The 26,514-nt window shown below is 40.1% G+C and overlaps 1 protein-coding gene across 2 annotated transcripts in view; it reads left to right on the top strand.

The window, feature by feature from the left end:
* The window catches only part of tmem132e (transmembrane protein 132E), a 583,956-nt gene that overhangs the window by 140,958 nt on the left and 416,484 nt on the right, over positions 1–26,514 (top strand). For both annotated transcript variants that reach the window (XM_048557374.2, XM_048557372.2), the window contains exon 2: positions 14,378–15,284. In XM_048557374.2, the coding sequence (XP_048413331.2) occupies positions 14,378–15,284 (907 nt within the window). The remainder of the gene's footprint in view (positions 1–14,377; positions 15,285–26,514) is intronic.

The raw sequence follows: 26,514 nt of genomic DNA, 5'->3' as shown, positions 1-26,514 counted from the left end.
ATCAACTAATATTACAGCTGCACTTCCAAGAGAGATCAGTTTAAGAAGAAGTATTTCTTCATCCTCCAAGAAAACACCAAAAGCCGTGGGGGCGCTCTGGAAATTAAATAATGATGGCCTGAATGAAGCCTCTAGAATTTGGTACTGCTCAGTAAGGTTTGTATTATTAAAATTGTTGTCTTCATTTAAAAGCAGACCCTGCCATATTTTACTTGTATAAGAGACAGCTTTCAGACAATGTTAGGATACATATATAAATATTTGTGGAGTAGACGCATGTGCTTGAAGCAGCATTCAAAATAGGAAGTCAGGCTTTTGGGTCTTTTAAATACTTTGGATTTGCAATCAGGCAGTATGAATCAAGTGTTACTTTATGTCAGAAATTTTATTTGGAAAATAGTCCTCTTGCTAGGCCTTAAAAAATGCAATCACTTCCCAAAACAAAAATAGAGGAATTGCAAAATCTAATTGGACAGCTGAATTGCCTGGGCATTCAAACAAGGGCAGGTGCCAGTTGTGACTTATTGGAGTTGAGAACAACTATGTAATGTCCCAAGGTGAACGATATTATTAGAACAGACAAAACATAAAAAAAAATTAACAGGAACATTGTGTTTTGAAGTTTTAATCGTGAGGAGATGGTGACAACATGAAACTTTTTTTGATTGATGCTTATGCAAACCTGTGTGATTGGTAATCTAGTGCAGGAGGGTTTATAATTTTTCTTTTGAGAAAGGGTAATGAACGTTGCTCTTTAGTTTGGGACACTAAAAAGATTTTTAAAAAGTAGTTACAAAGTACCTTAATAGCCAAGACACACATACCAGTGAGTCAGTAGTAGATATGGCATTTTTCTTAGTGAAATATTGGAAGAAATTCTAAAACAGGATTCAGCAGCAACACCAATTGTATGCTATGGTAATAATAATGATGAAATGCATGAATGAGAAAAGTCTCTGGTTCAACATTGTGGTTGCTAAAACAGATGGTGGAGAATTGAAATGGGTGGATCGCAGCAGCCATAATTGTATGATATATAACTGATATAAATTATAAGATTTACATCAATGAACTGATTGTTTGACAAAGAAAGCGTGAAGTAATAAACTATCGATCATGAGAGAGAAAATTCTTGGGACTTCATTTACCCACTTTTTCTTTGGACATTCAAGTGTTGCTAATTTGCATGTTTTGTTTGTTTTTTATTGTTATAGATTGTTTTATCTAAAAAAGGAAGGGTAACCTGTTATCATCTAATGTAATCTTAAGGAATTCTTGAAACTTAAAGGAATTCTTCAGACCTAAAGGAATAAGGGAACTAGTGACAGATGCATTAATTAAGAGCTAAATGTGTTTGAATCAGTCAGTTTTACAAAGATATGGAGATCGTAATCAATGGGGTGAGTTTTCTGGAGTGTAACCAACTGAAATAAAGCTCACACATAAAATTGTGAGCTTGAATTTTGTTGAAACTCGGTTTTGTTTAGTACAACAGTTTGCTGTAGAAGTTCAATTTGCAGAACATTGCAATGCATAAGTTGGCTACATTATAATAGTGTTCCACTTCCAAAAGTGCTTTATATACTGCAACAATCTTTGGCATATCTTATTTGTGAAAGATGCTGCAGAAATGTATGTCTATTGAATACACTTCACTATTCAAAAAGATGGTAGCTGATAGTCTACCTCAACTCCACCGTTTTCACTATCTCCAATTTCATAAGTTCTTAGATACTAAGCGAATGAATTAATCACTGCCTTGAAAATATTAGTTGAATGTACATCCATAGTCCTCTGAGGTACAGAATTTCAAGGATTCACATTTGTTTGAATGAAGAAATTGCTTCAGACCTAAATGGTGTACCTTTTTATTCTGAGATGTAATCTTGTACTCTGGACTTGCTGATCAGAGGAAATGTCTTCCCAACATCTACACTAATAAAGACCCTCAAGAATTTTATCTGTTTCATGATATTAATCTTCTGTTCTCCGAAACTTCAAAGAGCACAGTCCCTTTTCCTCATAGAATAATCCTCTTATTTCAGATATCAGTCCAATAGATGTGCATTCCACTTCCTCAAAAGCAAAAACATGTTTATTTTCTTATGTACAGAGATGAAAGCCGCACACAGTATTCTTGATGAGATGTCGCCAAAATCATACATAATTATGGCAAAACATCTTTGCTGTAATTCCTTTGTAATAAAAGCTTAACATAGCATTTGTTTTCTGCTTGCTTATACCTACATGTTATTTTTATGTGATTTATATGAAAGTACATCCAGTTCTGTCTGAATACCAACATTTCCATGTTTGTCACGTGTTATGTGTAAATGTTGTCAAAGGATTTCCTTTTTTTCCTACTGTCATGATTAGCCTCTTGTACTGACCCAAGGTAGACTCAAGTATTCAAGTTAATTTCATGTTTATTCAAACAACCTTAGACAGAGAGAGAGAGAGAGACTCAGTCTGACTGGCTGAACAGAATTCTGTCTGATAGTCGGTCTAGCTGTGTTCGTTTCTGTCTCACTCTGCCGAATCTGTCAAATACATCGAGAAAATTATCAACAATGCAAACCCACCGATTATATACACATAAGTTGTTTGTATGTCGTTGTTGTACAAAAAACAGAAATATTCTGCCCTAAGTCTTTCTGTCATCCTTTCCACAGGAAATTGCATATACTCTCTAGTTTTCTTCTAAGGCTGGGCTTTGCAGTGTCCAAGGTTACTCTTCACTCATTTCTGCTGAACCTTGTGGTATTCAAGTTTCATGCCCGCTTACAATGTAGCTTACAGTATTAGGTTGCAAAGTGTTGTTTACACCTGTTGTAACCTTCTTTTGTATGAAATCTTACTGCATACCAACATGGACAACCTTCATGTTTCTCCACATTACATTTCATTTGTCACATTTTACCCATTCACTTAATCTTTCTAAATCCTTTTGCAATCTCCTTGGATCTTTCTCACTGCCTACTTTCCCATCCATCTTTCTATTGTGAACAAGCCTGAATAAATTATGCTGAGTTACCAAATTATTAATCTAGATTATAAACAGTTGAGGCCAAACAATGAATCTTTTGCTACCCTACTTGATTTTCTGCAAAATTTTAGAATGCCTCTGGCTGGCTTCTCTTTTTCAGCAGCATCATAAACCTCTTCCTTTAATCAATATTGACAGTAACTTCTCTTGTACTTTAGTCTTAGATTAAGAATCCTACAGTACAGACTTGTAGAATTTAGACCAATTAGTTTAACATGTGTCTTTGGAAAAATTTTAGAATCCATTACAATGAAAGTAATAACTGAATAACCGTTTGAATGTAAAAATACAATATCAGAATCATTGTGGTTTTATGAAGAGTTTGACAAACTTGCTGGAGTTCTTTGAAGTTGTAATAGGCAAGGTAGGTAATGGGGATCCTGTAAATGTAGCATATCTGAACTACCAGAAGGCATTTGGTGCAGTGCCACCCAAAAGTTTAATGCATAAGATAAAACCATGTGGGTAATTTATTAGCTTGGATTGAGGATTGGTTTACAAATAGAAAGCAAAAGATTTGGATAAATGGGCCTTCTTCTGGTGGGAGAGATGAAGCTTGAGGTTGGATCCTCAGGATCAAACTATTCACAATTTATGTTAATGACTTAGATGGAGGAGTAGAAAGTCCTATGGCCAAATTTGCTGTGATACTAACAGGAATAGAAAGGCAACTTATTGTCCAAGTGAAGAGAAACTTCAGAAAGCTTCACTGGAGAGGAATCTGTGCCCTCATGCATGAATCAGCAGAAATCACTTTGTACAACAAGTAATAAGGAAGGCAACTGGAATTTTAGAATTTATTGCTTGTGGAATAGAGTATAAAGGTAAGTGTTGCTAAAATTACACAAAGCATTAGTGAAATTGCACTGGAGCAGTGCATCCAATTTTGACACCTTTACTTCAAGAGGGCTGTTGGATGCATTAGAAGCAGTTCAGAGGAGATTCACTAAAGTGATGCTGGAGGTGCGGGGTTTTGTCTTATGAAGAGAGATTGAACGGTTTAGGTTTACACTCAGAGTTTTGAAGAATGAAAGGGCATGTATTGAAAAGGATTGACAATTTTGATGTAGAAAGGATGTTTCTTCATGTGAATCTATGTAGAATCTTGAGCTAGCAGTATTGGGATAAGGGGTATCAGATTTAAAACAGTTGAGAAATTGTTTCTCTTAAACAGTCATGAATCGGTAGAATTCACTACCCCAGAGTGCGGTGGATACTGGGTCATTACTGAAGTCAACTTAAGTTTAATCAAAATTTAATTAGTAATAGGCTGGAGGGCTGTGAAGACTGGGCAGGAAGCTGGAGTTGAGGCTGAAATGAGATCAGTGATGTCCATATTAAATGGCAGAGCAGGCTTACTGAATTGCTGACTCCTGCTCCAGATTCTTATTCTAATTCCTTCAGCCAATACATTTTTGTTTAGAATGATGAATTAATTACTTAAGTATTCATCATTCATTCCTTTTCTACCATAACATCTTTGAATCTAGTTTCCAGTCTACCTTAACTAATCCATCCCTCATAACTGGTATAGTTTGCTTTCTTAAGATTTAAGACCCTTGTTTTTGGACATGACTAAATCATGCTCACAAACAGAAGATAAAATTTTATTATTTTATGACCACTCTTCCCATGATGCCATAATTACTGTATTGTCCTTGTTAAATGCACCTTTAGTTTCTTGATTTATATTCCCCTGACTCTTCAACTACAGCTAGAGGGCCTATGGAGTAAGTTGTTAAATTGTTGTTTCTTACCACCTCCAGAACTGATTCTGCATCTTGGTTTTCTTTGTGAATATTGTTTTTTTTCTACTTCCTTCATCCCATTTTTTATTCTTCAGGCAATTCCTTTTCCATTTCCATTTTGCCTATCTCTTCCAAAAGTAAAGAACCCTGGACAATTAGCTGTTTGCAGAGGCCAATGGTAAGTAATGTAAACTCACGATTTTGTTAGGAAGTTGTTCTAGAATTTCAACCTAGTGATAGTGAAGGAGTGGTGATACAGTTGCAAATCAGGATACCATGTTATTTTGCTACAATGAATTTGCTGTCACTGTCTTTCTTGGAGGTAGAGGTCATATATTTGGAAAGTTAAAGAAACCTTGGTGAGTTGTTGCATTGCATTTAGTAGATGGTATACACTGTTGCCACGCAGCATTGATAGCAAAGGACGTAAACTTTGAAAGAGGCGGTTGGAGTACCAGTTAAGTGAGCTATTTTCCCGCATGGTGTTGATTTCCTTTGTGTGTTGTTGGAGTTACTCTCTTCAATAAAAAAAGTATCCTATCATTCTCCTGACTTGTGCATTGTAGATGGTGAGCAGGCTTTGGGGAGTTGACAGAGTTGAGTTACTCAACTGCAGTTTTTCCAACCTCTGAATTGATCAGGTAACAATACTGTATTTCTCAAAAGTGGTACCCCTGGTGAATAGGAGGCTCATTAGCAATGGTGATGCCATTGAATATCAAAAGGAGCGTTGAGTTGTCTCTTGTTGGAGATGGTTCTTGCCTGGTACTTGAGTAGCACCAATATATGAGGGGCGGCACGGTGGGTCAGTGGTTAGCACTGCAGCCTCACAGCACCAGGGACCCAGGGTCGATTCCAGCCTCAGGCGACTGTCTGTGTGGAGTTTGCACATTCTCTCTGCGTCTGCGTGGGTTTCCTCCGGGTGCTCCAGTTTCCTCCCACAGTCCAAAGATGTGTAGGCTAGGTGGATTGGCCATGCTAAATTGCCTGTAGCGTTCAGGGGTGTGTGGTTTATAGGGTGATGGGTCTGGGTGGGATGCTTCAAGGGGCAGTGTGGACTTGTTGGGCCGAACGGCCTGTTTCTACACTGTAGGGAATCTAATCTATACCTAGCCACTTATCAGCAGTAGCCTGGATATTGTCCTGTTACTGCAAGAATAAAAACATTACCACAGCATTTAATAGTTAAGCTAACAGTATAACTAATCGAGGCAAAATCAGAACTTAGGACTCTCGTGCATAGAATATATGCACAGAAACAAACCAGTTCATTAAATGGGTCCAAGCTGGTATTTATGCTGTACTGAAGTCTCCGTGAATGCGTCCATACTATTGATGTCAACTGTATCTTATTTTAGTGGATTCCATATTCCTACCAGTCTTTCGGAAAAGAGGATTTTTCTGAATTTCTTGTTGGATTTTTTGATTGTTATTTTATATTGATAGTCTTGAGTCAGGCTCTTCATAAGAAATAAAACAATTGCTCTGCATTGAATCAGTCAAAACTTTGGGGTGCTTATCCACAGATACCTGAAGGCAACACAACCTACTAATAGTATAGTTAGGGGCATACAGGTCACATCTTTATGAGACAAGGGATGCACAGACTGTAAGGGCTAGGATGTTATGTTGGAACTGTACAACCAGACTTTGGTTAGGCCTGAGTTGGAGTATTATGTATAGTTCTAGTCACCGCTGTATAGGTGATTCACCTGAGAGGTGGGCAGAGAAGATTCACCTGAATGTTGCCTGGGTAGTCAGCTATAAAGTGAGCTACAAAGAATGGCTGGATAAGCTCCAGTCATCATCTTTGAAGTAGAGAAGGTAAAGGGGTTCTGACAGAGGTACGTAAGATTATGAGGGATATAGATGGAGTGAATTGAAAACAACTGTTCACCCTTAGTTGAAGGGTCAATAACAAGAGGGCATACTTATAAGATGAAATGCAAGTTTAGAAAGGGCTTGAGGAAAACATTTTTCACTTAGAGAGTGGTAGGGGTCTGGAATGGAGGGTAGTTGATGTAGTTTACTTTCAGCCTTTTAAAAAAATTACTGGGATGAGCACTTGAAGTGTCACATAGTAAAATAGAAGATAGGAGAAGGAGTAGGCCATTTGACCCCTCGAGCCTTCTCCACCATTCAATATTATTATGGCTGACCATCAAACTCAACACTCGAATCTCTCCCTAACCACATACTGCTTTATCCTTTTAGCCACAAGCACTATATCTGCTCTGCCTTGAAGACAGAATGTTGTGGCTGCAACCATTTTCTGTGCTTGTGAATTCCACAGGGTCACCAGTCTGAGTCAAGAAATTTCTCCTTATCTCAGTCCTAATAATTCACTCCTTTTCCTGAAATGATGACCCCTGGTTTGGGACTCCATCATCATGGGGAACTTACTGCACCTAACCTACCTTGTCTTGTTCGAACTTTGTAGGTTTCTGTAAGACCCTCCTCCTCAGTCTTTTGAATGAATACAGTCCTAATTGACTCAATTTCTCCTGATGCTTTCGTCCTGCTATCCCACTAGCCAATTTGGTGAATCTTCATTGCACTCTTCGATAGCAAAAATATTCTTTCTCGGGTAAGGAGACCAAAATTTCATGAACTACATTCATTTTCACCAGTATTTTTCTCTTTACATACCTACGCAAACCTTTACAGTTCGTTCTTATGTTCCCTGCAAGTATACTCTCATCCTGTATTTTCTCCTTCTTAATCAATCCCTCGATCCTCCTTTGCTGACTTCTAAACTGTTCTCAATTCTCAATTACTCTAAATCTATACAAGTTCCATAGACTTGAATGCTGTGATAGGGTGTCCTGCTTATTAGGAACAAATAAAGAGTGACATCACAGAAAAGCCGCAGTGGTCTTACCCTGCTGCAGGAATAGCGGGCCTAAGGGATAAGTTGATTGGCAAGTAATTGGTAAGGCCAGGTAGATGTTTCCAACTCTTATCACTTACAGTTTGAAAGGTCTTCTTGTTGTTTATAGTTACTAATAGCTGTATTCTGTAATAATGAGGAACAGGAAAGACCCCTAAATGAAATTGTTTTTTATATTTTTGCCAATTTTTATGCCACTCTTTTTGTGCCCTCTAACTTCCCTGTTGGGCACTATTTGTCAAGTGTTCTCTTTGCATTTTTACTCCAAACAGGAATAAACTATTTTTATGGTCACCCATTTGCTCTTTGAATGTTTGCCATTGCCTATCTACTGTCATTTGTTTCAGTAACATTTCCCAATCCATCATTGCTATCTCACGCCTCAAACCATCTTAGTTTCCCTTATTAAAATTCTGGACCCTAGTTTCAGAATCAACATCTCACACTCCAACTTGATGAAGAGTTCTATCACATTATGTTCGCTTATCTCTAAGGGGTTTCTCACAACTACGTTACCCATTATTTCTTTCTCATTGCATAATACCCAGTTTGAGATAGCCTATTATCTCGTTGGTTTTTCTGGATCTAGTCGGCCCAGCATTCCAGCAATACATTCCAGCAATTCCTCCTCTGTGCTATTATGACTACTTTGATTCACCCCATCCATATGCAGTTTAAAATCACCCAAAATTACAGATGTTCCTTTATCACATACATCTGATTTCCTGTTTAATGCTGTTCCCAACATCACCACTACAGTTTGATGGCCTATTTATACTACTCCCAGTAATGTTTTTGCCCCTTGGTACTTTTCAGTTTTACCCACAGAGATTCTACATTGTCTGATCTAATATCTTTCCTCAATATTGTGTTTCTATCTTCCTTAACCAGCTATACATCTCTACCATCTTTTCCTTTTTGTCTGTCCTTCCCAAGTACTGAATCCCTCTGTATGTTCATTTACCATCCCTGGTCAGTCTGCAGCCTTGTTTTTGTAATGCCAACTATATCATTGCAATTTCCATCTATTTGCATGATTAATTCATCCACTTTATTTCAAATGCTGTGTGCAGACCTTAAGATTTGTCTGTTTATTTAAGCTTGCCTCATTCCCACTTTTTTCCTATAGCCTTTTTTGATACCGGCCTTTGGTTCCTCTGCCTATCACTTCTCTCATTCTCCTTTCTGCCTTCTTGTCTTGTCTGTGATTCCCCTTCCTCTAACTCCTTACCGCATCCCAAAACCAGCCCAGTTCTCCCCCCACTGCATCCCAAAACCAGCCCAGCCTGTCTCTGCTTCCCTAACCTGTTCTTCCTCTCACCCATCCCTTCCTCCCACCTCAAGCCGCATCTCCATTTCCTACCTACCACCTCATCCCGCCTCCTTGACCTGTCCATCTTCCCTGGACTGACCTATCCCCTCCCTACCTCCCCACCTATACTCTCCTCTCTACCTGTCTTGTTTTCTCTCCATCTTCGGTCCGCCTCCCCCTCTCTCCCTATTTATTACAGTTCCCTCTCCCCATCCCCCTCTCTGATGAAGGGTCTAGGCCCGAAACATCAGCTTTTGTGCTCCTGAGATGCTGCTTGGCCTGCTGTGTTCATCCAGCTCCACACTTTGTTATCTAGCTATTTTATTTACTTTTTTTATTTACATGCCTTTGGCTTTATTGACCCTCTTAATAGAACTCATTTTGAAATTACAAGTTAAATGTGTCCATTATATTTCTGGATTCTGACTTATGTCCATGACATAATGTCCATCCTGATCACACTATTTCTCACTGTACATTGTGCAGAGCTCTTGAATTGGCTGAATGATGCCACTTTCAGATCCGAAATGTGCTCAGACTACTTCATGTTAACCTGGAGAGATAAGATAGATCAAAAATTTGAGCAACAGTGAAGCTTGCTGTTTCATGTTGATACTATGCACTAGTTGCATGAGTAGTAATTGCCCCTCTCAGGATGCTGTTGTTAAGCCAAAAAGACAGTGTCTATCATGCCAATGAGTAATGTAGCAATTCATGGATATTCAGGGTATGAATGGAGTCTGTCAAGCATTTGTGATGTGTTTGAGGGTGATGCTGATTTGTTTGTGTACTTTTTTCTTCATAGTTATAATTGCTGAATCAAATTCTAACATCAACACAGAAACAGCTGGTGTAATAATAATTTTTCAATAGGAACCATTGTTTCACTAATATTTATAATTCAGGAGATGAAAATCAAGATAAATTGAATAAAAATGACTGTCCAAGGAATGCACTGTTCCATGCCTGCTTTACAGCCATAGCACAGGGACCCAAGTGTTCAGTATGTTGGGTAGCGTGAGTGTGCACATTTTATGCTGGAAATTTACAAATAAATGTACAAGTAAAGACTTCCATATGAGTAGAATTAGGTCATTATGTCAGCTGCATTGTTCGATCATGGCTATGTTTCTCAGCCCCATTCTCTTGCCTTCTCCCCATCACCCTTGATCCCCTTACTCATAAAGCAAATTTCTATCTCCATCTTAAGTGTACTCCATGATTTGGCCTCCACAGCCTTCTGCAACAATGCATTCCATAGTTTCACTACCCTCAGGCTCTATGCATCTGCAAATGTAGAGACCCTTTTGCTGAAATTCATCCTCATCTCAGTTCTGAAAGGTTGTCCCTTCATTCTGAGGTTGTGCCTTCAGGCCCTGGTCTCTCCTACTAGTGGAAACATGTTGTCCATGTTCACTTTATCCAGGACACTCAATATTCTGTAAGTTTCAATGAAATACTCCCTCATCCTTCTAAACTTCATTGAGTACACACCTAGTGTCCTCAACTGCTCCTCATATATCAAACTCTTCATCCTCAGGATCATTGTTGTTAATATCCTCTGTACCCCTTCTGATGTCAATACATCCTTCCTTAGGTAAAGAGCACAAAACTGCTCACAATATTCCAAATGTGGTCTAACCAGAGGCTTAAACAACCTCAGCAGCATATTGCTGCCTTTATATTCTAGTCCTCTTGAAATGAATATTAGCATTGCATTTGCCTTCCTAACTGCCAATTAAACCTGCATGTTGACGTTAAGCAAATTCTGAACTAGGACTCCAAAATCTCTTTGTGCTTCAGATTTCCAAAGCTTTTCCCTCTATTCTGCCTATCAAAGTGCATAACCTCACGTTTTCCCATATTGAATTCTATCTGCCACTTCTTTGCCCATTTTCCTAGCCTGTTCAAGTCCTTCTGCAGCTTCCACAATGCCACGTGTCCTTCCACCAATCTTTGCTTCATCTGCAAACTTAACAATGCACTCAGTTCCTTCATACAGATCATTAATCCACTAGTCACTGGCTACTAATAGACCCCTTTATCCTACTCTTTGCCTTCTGCCAGTCAGCCAATCTTCTACCCATGCCAGTACCTTGCTCCTAAAACCATGAACGCTTATCTTATTTAGCAGCTTCCTGTGTAGCACCTTGTGAAAGGCCTCCCAGAAATCCAAATACATCATCTCCATTGGCTCTCCTTTGTCTAATCCACTTGATATCTCCTTAAAGAATTCTAACAAATTTTTCAGGCATGACCTCCCCTTAATGAAACCATGCGATCTCAGCTCTATTTTATCGTGCACTTCCAAGTACTCCATAATCTCAACCTTAATAATAGACTACAAAATCTTACAGCAATGAGATCAGGCTAACCAGCCAATAATTTTCTGAACTCTGCTTCCCTCCATCCTTAAACAGGGTGTTATGTTAGCCATTTTTCCAGGCTTCTGGGACTGTCCCTGACTCCAGTGATTCCTGAAAGATCACCAGTACTGCTACAATCACAAGTCAGAATCTAGAAATATAGTGGACGTGTTTAACTTGTAATTCCAAAATGAGTTCTATTAAAAGGGTTAATATTGCCAAATATATGAAACAATAAAAGATGTAAATAAAATGGCTGTCTGGAGAGAGAGAACACCACGGAATGTTATTCCTAAAGATGAAAAGGGAACTTCAAACAACAACTCTTCGAAGAGTTTGTGGGATGGGGCAAGGAATGGAAGAGGCAAGTCAAGACAGTGTGATCAGTGTGTGGACTGTGATCTCTTGTAACTGCCAAGATATCAAGGATGTGTTGACAACCCCAACTCCCAACTCCTGCAGAACTGTAAATTGAGTGATTTAACTACCTTAAGACCTTTCAGCTTTCCCAGCATCTTCTCCTTCATGATGGCTACTAAACTCACCTTTGTTCTTGACTGTCTTGTGAAGTACATATCGCGTTCCACCACCATTTCTTTGTTCCCTGTTGCTCCTTATAAAATTGAGATCAAAGCCTAAAATATGTGTTCGGCCCTATGCATCTGCAAACATAGAGACCCTTTTGCTGAAATTAATTTCTCACTGATCACTGTATCTGCAATGTGGAGAGTATTTTCGGTTGTCTGGCAGCAAATCCATTGGCTTTTAATTCTTTAAGACATGAGTAGCTTCCTTTGGAAAGCTAAACTTTTTGTTTGCTGAACTTATTATGTGCTTGGATGTCTGCAATAACTAATCTCTTAGCTTCCTACAACAAGCAATCTTATGTGGGCACTACATCTGTTCTCTACAGTATTCCGGTAGTAAATAGAAGCTGACAGACCAACTTTTATGTGGTTCGGCACTGGCCAGAACCTTTCTCCTTCCATCAGGTTAGCTGTGGATTTGAATTAAGGAGGATTTCAGAAAAACAATTAGATTGGTTGCCAAATGTTTTCCCACCTCCTGAACAGTCTTCTTAGTTGTGGGTAGTCAATCTGCAGAATTGTGTTTATTTGTGAGTTTATTTGGGGATGGCAATGGCATTTTCTTAGCAGGAATTGAGCCCCAAATCGAGGACAAAGCCTTGCACATGCCCAGATGTGATATGCTAGTAGCTGGCCTAGATGTCCTTGAGGCTTCCTCCTAATATGCCCCCATAACTAAAGATGTGGCTAAAGTAGATCATAACTGTTACAGCAAGCCATCTGTTAGGAGGGATTCCTTAATAGAGGTGGCTTCACAGTTTGACCACTATTTCAAACCTCTTCAGACGGTACCTTAGGATGAATTTGGCCTCAGGCCCCCTCTTTGTACTGTATCAAACAACAAAGTACAAAGAAAATTACAGCACAGGAACAGGCTCTTCGGCCCTCCATGCCTGTGCCGATCGAGATCCTTTGTCTAAACTTGTCATCTATTTTCTAAGGGTCTGTATCACTTTGCTCCCTGCCCACCCATGTACCTGCCCAGATATGTCTTAAAAGACACTATGGTGTCTGTGTCTACCACCTCCGCTGGCAACGCGTTCCAGGCACCCAACACCCTTTGCGTAAAGAACTTGCCACGCATATCTCCCCTGAACTTTCCTCCTCTCACTTTGAACTCATGACCCCTAGTACTTGAGTCCCCAACTCTGGGGAAAAAGCTTCTTGTTATCCACCTTGTCTATTCCCCTCATGATTTTATAGACCTCAACCAGGTTTCCCCCCTCAATCTCCGTCTTTCTAATGAAAATAATCCCTAATCTACGCAACCTTTCTTCATAGCTAGCGCCCTCCATACCAGGCAACGTCCTGGTGAACCTCCTCTACACCCTCTCCAAAGCATCCACATCCTTTTGGTAATGTGGCGATCAGAACTGTATGTAGTACTCTAAATGTGTCTAAACCAAAGTCTTACACAACTGTAACATGACCTGCCAACTCTTGTATTCAGTACCCTGTCTGATGAAGGAAAGCATGCCGTATGCCTTCTTGACCACGCTATTGACCTGCATTGCCTCCTTCAGGGAAGAATGGACCTGAACATCTAGATCTCTCTGAACATCAATTTTCTCCAGGACTTTTCCATTTACTGTATAGTTTGCTCGTGAATTAGATCTTCCAAAATGCATCACCTTGCATTTGCCCGGATTGAATATTCTGCTGTAATCTCTGACAGTCCCCTTCACTATCCATTACTCCACCAACCTTCATGTTATCTGCAAACTTCATCAATTTAAAACTATCAATTAAAAAATATATATTTGTGGGATGTGAGGCATTGCTGGCTAACTAGCATTTATTGCCTGTCCCCAGTTGCCATTCAGAACGTGGCGGTAAATTGCCTTCTTGAACCACCAGTCCACCTGCTGTGTGTTGATCCACAATGCCATGAGGGAGCGAGTTGCAGGATTTTGACCCAGCAACATGAAGGAATGGCACTATATTTCCAAGTTCGGATGGTGAGTGGTTTGGAGAGGAACTTGAAGGTGGTGATTTTCTCATATACCTGCTGCCTTTGTCCTTCTAGGTGGAAATGGTAGTAGGTTTAGAAGGCACTGTCTGTGGACCTTTGAATTTCTGCTCCAGTCTGTTCACACTTTACATAATTCTGGAAATGTATTAGAAACAAAAAAGTTGAAATTATTTTGCTGCGCAATTTCTTAATTGTTAATAAGTCTGTGTTGTAATTTGGTTTTGTAACTTTTTTTTAGTGAAAACCCTACAATAGTCATTATATCACATTCCTTCGGTTGGAACAAGGTTTACTCTAAGTGCTGAATAAACTTGCAATTTAACTTAAAAAAATGTTGAACTGTTCCTTATCAGTTCTGTTTTCTATTATCCAAGCTAACTGATAAATTAAGGAATTATTATTAAAGTTGAGGAACATTCAAAGCCACTTTTTGAACAATTTTGTCTCTTTTTGCAGCTCGCAGCCAAGTACTATCTACAAGCTCAGAAGGATTGCAGAGTGTCTACACATCCCCAGCATATCTTCCTGTGAATTACAAGCTCTCAAATGTACAGCTAGCCTTCTTCCTGAATAAGGACATACCAAGCACACATTGGAACAGCACCAAGTCACTCCAACGCTTGGAACACTTTGTCGTATTTCAGACGAAAGAACTTCCAGTGGTGAATGCTACTTTAGGACCTTACTCCATGGATCGTATTCTCCCAAAAGATATACTTCAGCCCACAAGTACGCTGGAAGTACTGGACAGATTCACCATGAATTGGAAGGTCAGAGCCTTTATTATCCAGCAGAGAGTTCCTTTTAACCAGCCTCTTGTTCAAGTACTATTTTATGTGGCAGGTCGAGATTGGGATGACTTTGACGTTGTAGATAAGTTACCATGTGCTAGACTTCATATTTTCCGAGATGTCAGGGATATTGAAAGCTCCTGCAGACTGAGAGGAATCTTAGCCATTTGCCTGGTCCAAGTTGAATTGCCCTTTGCCTGGTTTAGTTCTGGTACCACAACTCTGGGAAGAAAGAAATCAATGGATAATTTGGATACAATCAGTGAAAACCTTCAAGTTGAACTTTATTACACCTTACATCCTCCAGATAGAAATGGGGAATGCAATGCTGGCAGTGATGCATCTTATCGTAAAGGAAAAACAGTCAGGCAAGGTGGATCTCATCAGCAGCCTCTGCTACGTATAGGGAGTATTAATTTATACCAGCCTTCCCAAGCACAGTTAACTCAGGAACACAGATTTGATGGAAATATTTTCATTCGTTTGCCAGAAGGACCACTAAAATCTGGGGAAGTCCTTAGTATCTCTGTGTTTCTAACACCAAATTCAACAGTGGAGCAATTCATTCTAAGGTATGACAGACTTCTTTGTTTTACTTGAAAAGGGCACTAAGCTTTAGCTTGCAGTATGATTTGAAAAACACTGTTATAATAATTAAATGTATGAAAGTTACTTGAACTTATTGAAACGTCTACTAGTTATGTCAAAACAAACAGATTACTTTACTTTTCTGTTATGTTCTGTCTGCCAAACTTACTTCCAAAATTCACTGCAGATGCTCTTTCTGATATACCATCTTGTAATATTACAGACCTATATATTGCCTATTTCTGTTTTCTCATGTACACAATGAACTAGGATGCTGACCATTCTCTATTAATGGAAAAGGAGAAAATTAGTCTCTTTCAGGTTGATTTTAAAACTTTTTGTGAGTATGCATCAGTTCTTTCAGGGAGACAGTAGCTCATGAAATTCTCATGGATGTGGATCTTTACTGTGTGGCATCTTTATCAGTCAATAGAATATATTTTGCATTTTCCATGTCATGAAATCTCTAGCAGATGAACGTACTTGTATCTGTTCCCACAAGGTACTTTAGGCATCCAAATATAAAATGATCAGTTAGTAGGTGTCGGTGGTGGTGGTGGTGATGGTGGGGTGGCTGGTGGGTGAAGAGTTGAGGGGGTGGTGGGAGTGAAACCCTGTTGGAATTTCACAGTTAGCATTTGATTCTCACCAAGCACTTTATGACTGCTTCAGGAAATGTAGCATATCTAAATTTAATGTTTTGCAGGTCTGCCTTTTTGCTGCCTCCCTTAACGTTGTACTTCATGAAGTTTTAAATTTTTAGCGAAGCAGGAGAGTTTCTGAAGCATGTCAGATCAGAGGGCTCATGAGCTATAGGGTAGCTTGGTTTGTGGATCTTTCGACAAGTAGTTTTAAATGTTTGTCTAAATTGCAGATTATAATTTAATGGTGTTTCAATATATATTAATTCTGTAAATGGTAGCGCTTTGTTATTAAAAAGTAAATGACTGTAAAATGAGCCAGCATTGTGAAAGTATTAAGATGAATAAATTGTTCTCCGTGCAACAAGATTGAAATGTGATTTGGACGCTGTACTTTCATCTTACATTGCTTCAGAGTTCAGCAATCTCTTCAGCCTTTTAAAACAGTGGAGTAGTTGATTTTTGTTTCAGTAGCTCAAAAGGTTTTATTATATTCAGACATAAAGATTTTGTATGCACAGTTGAGCAAAAGAATGCCATTATGAATATTTAAATAAGTTCCAAACCCACTAATGAATTTGGCTTCGTAGGAGTTATAGCAGTCAATGAAACTTCAAGCTTCTTTATAATTGAGGGCTCAAAGAGCAGTTAATAGAGTGACAGTCCTTGACATTAAGGCCATATTCGGTTGGCATCAAGGAGCCCTAACAAAACTGAATCAATGGGCATTGAGGACAAACTTTCTACTGGTTGGAATCTTCCTTGGCACATAGGAAGATAGTTATGGTTGATGGAGGTAAGTCATCAAGTGGGCATGTTTGCTGATGATTGCAGAATGTTCAGCACCATTTGCAACTCCTCAGTTATTGAAGCAGTCCATGTTCAAATGCAACAAGATCCGAACAATATCTAGGCTTGCGTTGAAAAGTGGCAAGTAATATTTATGCTTTCGCAAATGCCAGGCTACGGTCGTTACCTATAAGACACAATCCGAACCAACACCTCTAGACATTTCAGTAGTATTATCAACAACGAATCCCCCACTATCAACATCCTTGGGGTTACCATTGAAACTCAACTAGACTCACTACATAAACGCAATGGCTACAAGTACAGGACAGGGGCCAAGAATACTGTGGTGAGCAACCCACCCCTTGGCTCTCCAAAGCTTGCCTACCATCAACAAGGCATGAATCAGGAATATGGTGGAATACTCCCCATTTGCCTGGATGGCTGGAGCACCAATAGTATTCGAAGCTTGATAGCATCCAGGACAAAGTAGCAGCAGTGTGTATGATCTATAGTACATGATCCTCAGACAGCAGCTTCCAAATTCGTGACCACTTCCATCTAGAAGTAGAAGAGCAGCAGATACATGGTAAAACCGCTACCTGCAATTTCTCTTCAAGCCACTGACCATCCTGACTTGGAAATATATCACTGTTCCTTCAGTATTGCTGGATCAAACTTTGGAATTCCTTTCCTAAGGACATTACGAGTCAATCTATAGAATATGACCAGCAGTGGTTCAAGAAGGCAGCTCACCACCACCTTCTCAAGGACAACTGGAGACAGACAATAAATGCTGGCCAGTCAGCAATACCCGCATCCAATGAATGCATTAAAAAAATTAACGTGTTTTACAAAGATTTTTGAATGGCTCTTTGTTTATTATTAGAATTATAAGAGCATTTCAAAGACTTAGTATTGTTAGCATTGAGATCATGAGTTCTGTCCATAGTGGATACTGAGTGTAAGTGTGTATGAAGGTATGGAGAAAGCATGGGGAATTTAGTTGGGTTTGAAGCATAGAATGCCTAGCATTTAGGTAGGAGATTGGGCTGACTTCCCAGTAAACCGAGAAAGCTCTTCTAGCCCATCCAATGCTGTCCTATCCTTGGTCTTGTTTTGGAAGGTGAGGTCATGATTCTGACTTGCGTTCATTTCCATAGCATGAAAGTATGATGAGTATTTCAGTAGAATTAAGAAGAAGTGATGCAACATTGCGAACTATCCTGACTTGCCGTTCACATTTTGTGACTTATTTCTTTAGTTCTTTTCTCCATCCTGCTTCCCTTTCACGCACTTAAAACCAATTGTATATTTTAAATTTTCCAAATTCTAAAGAAAGTTCATCGGCCTGAAACAATAACACAATCTCTAGCCCTCCCCATTTGCCAAATAGATGCAGTCAAACTGCTGACTATTTCCAATTTTTAATAATAAAGATCCAGCTGTTCAGGATGAAGGACATCCAAGGAAATTTTAATTAAGATGGCGTAAGTGTGTATGCCATGTTCATAGAGAAAGTGAAGTTGTTGTTTGTTCCATACAGGATACATTTAGTGACGACAGAAGAGAGACACTCAGCATTGAAGCAGTAACATGTGATAGATCTAGCCAGCCCACTTTGAAGCCTGGCCATATATGTGTCTGAATATAGGATTATATGACCCATATATATCCGTAGTGATAATGCGGTATACTGAGGACTCTGAAGGCTGTGATGACATCCCAAATTTTAAGAGGCTAACGATAGAACAGCTAAGCATCACTGGCATCCTGTGTCTCTGGTATCACAGCCTATTATTAAGGTAGGTTAATGAAAACACAGAGAGGCAACAGGGACATTACATCAGTAAAATGCACTTGCTGTAAATGATTTAAAATGTAATAAAAACATTTTGTGATGTGACCTGACAGAATTTGGATAATATTTTATCATGGGATCTTGACTGAGGCCATTCGGCCCAATGATTCTGCACTGACTGTCTGACGGCTAAGCAAACCAAGAGCCAGCACTCCCCCCATTGTACCCTGATATCCCACATATACAATGCTAATGCACCTAACCTGCACATCTTCGGACTGTGGAAGGAAACAGGAGCACTCAGCTGAAACCCACGCAGACACGTGGAGAATATACAAACTCCACACAGATAGTCACCCAAAACTGGAATCAAACCTGTCCCTGGTGCTGGGAGACATCAGCGTTAACCACTGAGCCACTGTTTTTAAGAGGATGTTGAAAGATCAGTTCTTTTAATGCTGTTTGATTGGACATTTGTCATTTTAAATAGACCTCTTCTGAGATATCACTGAAGGGGAGTAGTGGATCTGGTGAAAGATATGTCTTAGCTAGTTATTTCCAGTTCTTTGCACTTACCCTTTATAATTAACACATTCTGATCAAGATTATCTCCATTACAAAAATATTAATGGGAACGGTCATAGATTTGTAGAGATCCACAGCTTTGAAAAAGACCTTTTAGCCCAACAAGTTGGCATTGTTCAAAAACAAGCATCTAACAGTTCAGATCCCATTTTCCAATACTTGGTCAATAGCCAGTGTGCCTTGGCATCACAAGTACAAGTATATTAATAAATACAACTTAAATGCTATACGGATTTTTGTCACCATTACCCTTAGAGGCAGTGAGTTTCAGATTTCCACCATCTCCTAGAAGAAATAATTTTTCCTCACCTTGACTCTATTTTCTCCCCACTGGTCTAGGTACTCTCCACCTACGTCCGGGACACCACCTACACCCTCAACCTCCTCCAAGACTTCCAATTCCCTGGACCCTGACTCATCATCTTCACTATGGACATCCAGTCCCCATACCCTTGCACTCCCCATGCTGATGGCCTAAAAGCCTTCCGCTTCTTCCTCTCCCGCAAGCCCAACCAGTCCCCTTCCGCCGAAAACCTCATCCTCGAACTTGTCCTGACCGTCAACAACTTCTCCTTCAATTCCTCCCACTTCCTTCAGGCTAAGAGGGTGGCCATGAGAACCTGCATGGGCCAAAGCTATGCCTGCCTCTTCATAGGTTATATGGAACAGTCCCTATCCTGCAGATACACTGGCATTATCCTCCACCTCTTCCTATGCTACATCGATGACTGTATTGCCTCTACCCCGTGCTCCCACGAGGAGCTTGAACAGCTCATCAACTTTACTAACACCTTTCACCACAATCTCAAATTCACCTGGACCATCTCTGATACCTCTGTCTACTTCCTGGACCTCCCTGTCTCCACCTCTGGTGACCACCTCAAAACTGATACTAATTTCAAGACCACTGACTCCCACAGCTACCTAGACAACACCTCCTCTCACCCGCTTTCCCGCAAGAATGCGATCCTGTACTCCCAATAGCTCTGCCTCCGCCATGTATGCTCCCAAGATGGGCTGTTCCATGCCCGAACACCCCAGGTGTCCTCGTATTTCAAGAACCACAACTTCTCCCCACTTCAGTAGTCAAAAATGCTTTCAACTGCATCTCTTGCGTTTCCCTCACATCTCCTCCCTGTAGTAAAAATAAAGACAGAATCCTCCTTGTCCTCATGTATCACCCCACTAACCTCCAGATTCAACGCATCATTCTCGGTTACCTCCCCCATCTGCAATCTGACCCACAACCAAGTATATATTTCCCTCCCCACCCCTATCTGCCTCCTGTAGGGACTGCTCTTGTCCACTCCACACTCCCCACGAGCCCCACCACTCCCGGCACTTTCCCTGCAATCGCAGGAAGGACCACACCTGCCCCGACACCACCCCCCTCACCTCCATCCAAGGAACCAAAAAAACCTTCCACATCAGATATTCACTTGCACATCTGCTAATATAGTCTACTGTATCTGCTGCTCCGGATATGGCCTCCTGTATATCGGTGAAACCAAACAGAGGCTTGGAGACTGCTTTGTAGAGCACCTGCGCTCTGTTCATGACAACAACACGTTCCAGGCGTGAACCACTTCAATTCCCCCTCCCACTCCCTGGATGACATGTCCATCCTGGGCCTCCTCCAGTATCACATTGACACCACGCGGAAGCTGGAGGAACAGTACCTGATATTCCACCTTGAGAGCCTACAACCCAATGGTCTCCATGTGGACTCTACTAGTTTCAAAATCTCTCCAGTCCTGCCCTCACCCCATGAACAACCCTCCTTCTCAGATCCGCCTCCTTGACCTGACACAGCCTGTCCATCTTCTCTTCCACCTATCCGCTCCTCCCACCTCACTGACCAATCCCTACCTGCACTCACCTATCACCATCCTGCCTATCTTCCTGGGCCCCACCCCTACTTTCTCTATTTATTTCGGAGCTCCCTTCACCCTCCCCCATTTCTGAAGAAGGATCCCAACCTGAAACGTCAGCTTTCCTGCTCCTCTGATGAGGTCTCACCTTCTGTGTTCCTCCAGCTCCACATTGTGTTAACCATATACCTTTTTAACCACTTTACCTACCTGTTCCACTACCTGAAAGGGACTGGTGTACAATCACACTAAGGTACTTCTCATCCTTGATGGTTCCAAGAGTCCAACCATGCATTATTTTTTTCTTGCCTTTATTTGTCTAGCCAAAGGGCATAACCTTTCACCTATCCAGATTGAATTCCATTTGCCACTGGTCAGCTAACCTGATAAATCCATTTTCTCCTGTAATCTAAGGCTATCCTCCTAACTATTTACCACCCCACCAATTCTTGTATCATCTGCAAGTGTACTGATCAATTCTCTTACATTCAAGTCCAAATCCTTCATGTATATCTTTATAGTTAGGGGATGTTATGGCCTAATGGTATCATCACTGGGCTATTAATCCAGAGACCCAGGTAATGTTCTGGGGATTTGGGTTTGAATCTTGCAGATGGTGAAATTGAATTCAATAAAAATGTGGAATTAAGAATCTAATGATGACCATGAAACCATTGTTGTAAAAGCTCATCTTGTTCACTCATGCCCTTTAAGAAAGGAAATCTGCTATCTTTAACTGGCCTGACCAACATGTGACATTGGATCCATAGCAATGAGATTGATTCTTAACTATTAACAATTAAGGATGGGCTGGTCTCCCCAATGTTATCATTATCCCATGAATGAATAAAAAACAAACATGAAGGGTCTCAATACTGATCCCTTAAGAACCCTTCTGAACGCTGGCTTCAAATCATAAAACACCATCACCGTCTCCTTCCTGTTGTTCACCCAAATCTGGATTCAATTAGCCAAACTTTTTTGCATCGCACGGGCTCTTACCTTTATCTAAGGAACCTTATTAAAAGCCTTGCTGAAGTCTAAGTAGACTATGTCAAGTGCATTACCCTCATCTACATACCTGACCACCTCTTCAAAAAAATTAAATCAGATTAGTCTCTTTGTGAATAATAGTACCACATTGGCTGACCTCCAGTCCTCTGGCACGTCTCTGGTAGCAACAGAGAAATTGAAAATTAGCCAGCACCTCTGCAGTTTCCTACTTTTCCTGTCCCAGTAGCTTGGGATACTCTCCAGCCCTGGAGATTTATCGACTTTTAAGCCAGCTAGACCCTCCTTTTAGTCCATGCTGACTTCGTTAATTATAATCACAGTCCATCTCTCAGATTTCTATACCTACGTTGTCCCTCTCACTCTTGAACTCTGACACAAAATAATCATTTGGCACTCTACCTACATCCTCTGGCTCCACGCACCAATTACTACTGTTGTCCGCAATGGTCCCTACACTTTCCCTGCTAACCTTTTACCATTTATGCACTTATAAAATATTTATTTATTTCACTGGTTATTATCTTTTTTTATGCCCTCTTTTTGCTCTTTGAATTTCCTTTTAAAATCCTGATTGCATGTTCTGTACTCCTCTGGGGTTTCTGTTATTTTGAGTCCTCGGTATCCGCCATAAGCCTTCCTTTTTTCTTGGATCCAATTCTGTATGTCTTTTGATATCCAGGGTTTGCTGGATTCGTTGGCCCCACCCCTTTTCTGTATTTGAAGACGTTAGCCCTGTACTCTCCCTATTTCTTCCTTGAATATGTCCCACTACTTTGACACAGAGTTAACCTAAAAGTATCTGCTCCTAGCCCATTCTGGTCAAAATATATTTATTCTTTTTGAAATTACTCTTCACTTCCAGTCTGAGGATCTTTGGTGCATTTCTTCAGTGCATCTTGTAGATAGTACTGCTGACACTGAATGTTGGTAGTAGCGGAAGTGTAATTTGTGGATGTGGAGCCAATTAAGTTGCCTGCTTTGGCTTGAATAGTGTCAAGCTTCTTGAGTGTTGTTGGAGCTGTACCTGTCTGGGTAAGTGGGGATTATTCATCACACATTTGAACTGTGCCTTGCAGATGACGGACAGGGTTTGGGGAGTCAGGAGGTAATGTACTTGCTGTGGTATTCCTAGCTTCTGACTTGCTCTTGTAGCCACTGTATTTAAGTGGCCATACCAGTTAAGTTTCTAGTCAATTGTAACCTTAAGAATGTTGATAGTGGGGTATTCAGTCTTGAGAACACCTCTGAATGTCTGGGCACAGTGGTTAGATTGTCTCTTATTGTTGATGGTCATTGGTTGGCATTTGCCTAGCATGAATGTTACTTATCACTTGTCAGTCTAAACCTGGATATCGTTCAGATCTTGTTTGAACATGGACTGTTTCAGTGTCTGAGGATTCCTGAATGGTTCTGAACACAATGCAATCATCAGTGAGCATCCTATATCTGACCTTATGATCGAGAGGAGGTATTTGGTAAAGCCCCATAGCTAGACAATTTTTAACATTGTTGGAGAGATGGCAGTGATGTAACTGTACAGGAACAGTTTGGTTCAGAGTGGCAAGTACTGCAGCACACTTCTTCAGCACTATTGTCAGAATGTTGTTAGGGCCTGTAGCCTTTGCAGTATCCAGAGCCTCCAGCCATTATGTGGAGTCAATCGAACTGGCTGAAGACTGGTATCCGTAATGCTGGGGATCACTAAAGCAGGCTGCAAATCATCCACTTGGCACTATTGGCTGAAGATTGCCGTCAATACTTCAGCTTTATCTTTTGCGCTGGTATTCTGGGCTGATCCATCATTGAGGATGGGGCTAGTTGTGGAGCCTTCTTCTCCAGTGAGCTGTTTAATTGTCCACCACCGTTCATGACTGGATGTGGCAGAACTGTAGAGCTTAGATCTGATCCACTGTTTGTGGATGCTTTGTTCTGTCTATTGATATGGATCAGACCAGATCCCCTCAATGTATTTTAAGAAGGCAGCTTAAGCCCTAACCATTTTTTATTTTAATGGTGGATGCGAAGATGGAATGTGACGGGCTAAACTGCTTGATATTATGTAAGGCACAATTTATTGAAACACTATATTTAAAATACAAACAAAAGGAAGAGAAATTTAAAATAACTTAACTATTGGAAATCTTAACAGAATAATAGACACCGTACCTAATACAAACTAGCTATTCTTTAACTTCCCTGATTAATTTTGATGTAAAATTTGACCCTTGATCTGATTATATGTCCACCAGTAATCCATATCTAGTGAAAAGTTTGAGGAACTCCTCTTAATCATTTTAGCTGTGATATTATGTAATGGAATGGCCCCTGGAAATCTAGTAGACACATCCATTATTGACAAAAAGTACTAATTCCTACTTTTTATTTTAGTTGGGGTCGTATGGAAGCAATTAAGGCCCTTGTGAATGGTTCCTCAAATGCAGGAATGGGTCTCAAAGGTACTGGTTTTATCACTGCCTGACGTTTTCTAATTATCTTACGTATGTGACATGTCCGGCAAAATTCAACTGCCCCATATTTTGCAGTCCAGGCTAGTAAAAATGTTTTTGTATCTTGATTTAAGTTTTACTTACTCCCAAATAACCTCCTATTGGTACTCATAACACCTCTTGTCTATAGCCCACCAGTAATACAACTTGATGACCTTCTGCCTATTTCTCATCGCCGAAATATATGATGGTCTCCATTTCTTCACCAAGACCTCATTTTTAAGATAGCAGCATTCTGGGATATGTTCAGATTCTTCTTCCGTGTATGCTTTTTTTAATATAGTTGCTTTATTTTCTCATCTTTCTGTTGTATTTCAACAAACATGGTCTCTGATAATTGTACTTGAAATTATTTATCTTTATTCTTTGATTTCTCCTCCAGCTTCAACCTGTGGCTTTATGACCTTGTTATCACACAGCCAGGAAAAATTCCAGGATATACTTCCTGTAATACCTTGGTTACCTGATTTTCCACTAGCTTTTCAACTACAGTAGGCAGAACTCCATCTGTGATCCTGCTGTATTATTAACAAGGACAAATTGTATTCCAGGAGCCGAGAGTTCCTCCAGTACTCCTACCACCACTTCTCCACTTTTCATTGGACACTCCACTCCAACCTCCCTTTACATAAAGGAGCACTTCTTGTCTCACCATAAATTCCACATATCATCACATTTTCTGGCAATAGTCCTTCTGAATTACATATCTCCTCATCTCTCAACATCAAAGATTGACATGCTCCTGTAATTTCTTTACCTGCTTCTCCTGGCACATGCAAGTAAACCTTACCCTTGCAAGTAAATGGTTTAAGAAGATCTGGTACATTCATCTCAACCAACCCCCCCGAATAGGTTATATGTTCTGATGTAGCTTTTTAGTTTCCACTGTGCTTTCCTTTACCACTTCAACAAGATTCACTGGCTTATGCTGTTTTCCCGCATCTGTCATCCCAGTGCTTTTTCTAAATGGCAAACATTGTAACTTCATGTAACCTACTTTATTTCAGTGAAAACATCTGAGGATTTTTACTTCTCTCTTCCCCCTTATTGGTTTCCTCTCTGCACTGTGGTAAACTATCTTTATTATCTTCATTGAGATCTCTTCTGCCCTATCACCTGAGTATTTATCTTTTCTGCAACTTCTATCCTTGATATTGATGTTAGAAGCCAAACTTTGATTTCTGAAACAACTCATAATCATCGGCCATTTCAACTGCTAAACTTGCAGGTTTACTTTCTGCTCTTTCATATGAGTTCTCATTACTTCGGAAACTGCATTTTTGAACTCCTCCAAAATAATCGTCTCTCTAAAAGCATTATATATTGATCTATTTTCAATTCCCTTTTAAGTCAACTCTTCTAATTCAGAAGGACTATTGCCAACTTCCAGAATTCAAATTCTCTCTCTTTCTCTCTCTTCTCTCCTTTTCCACTCTGCTTTTAATTGTAATTCAAACTGTTTCATTTCCTTTTCAAGTTTGAGCTGCTTCATTTGCAGTTAGATTTTATCAATTTCCAATGATTCCAATAACATTTCCAGCAATTTTAAATGTCGAGCTATTGCTGCATTTATTTCCCCTTTTTGTATGGCAAAGGCAACCTCAATGTCAACTGTCTGCTAATTCCAACAGTTTTGCCCTGCTCACTTTCTGTAAAACACCTGAAGTCACTTCTACCCAAAAAGAGCCATTGCAACACAAGACACACTCTGTTTAAACCAGACCAATTCAACACCCGAAGCGAAGGACACCAGCACCTACTGATTGCCACCTTTGAGTCCAGCAATCTAAACCTAATGTGGAATTATAGATTTTGATCCCAGCAAGAGCCCTCAATTCGTTATGGAGCCGACTATACCACCTTGATACATTTTAAGAAGGTAGCCTAGACCCTAACTTTTTCTTATTTTAAAGGCAGATGTGAAATGCTGTGCTCCGGACAGAATTCGACAGATCAAACTACTCGATGTTATGCAAAGCACAATTTATTGAAACACTGTTATTAAA

This window comes from Stegostoma tigrinum, chromosome 27, assembly GCF_030684315.1.
Source record: "Stegostoma tigrinum isolate sSteTig4 chromosome 27, sSteTig4.hap1, whole genome shotgun sequence".
NCBI classification, from domain to species: domain Eukaryota; kingdom Metazoa; phylum Chordata; class Chondrichthyes; order Orectolobiformes; family Stegostomatidae; genus Stegostoma; species Stegostoma tigrinum.
The sequence above is the reverse complement of the archived record's forward strand: the minus strand, read 5'-3'. Positions and strand labels throughout refer to the sequence as shown.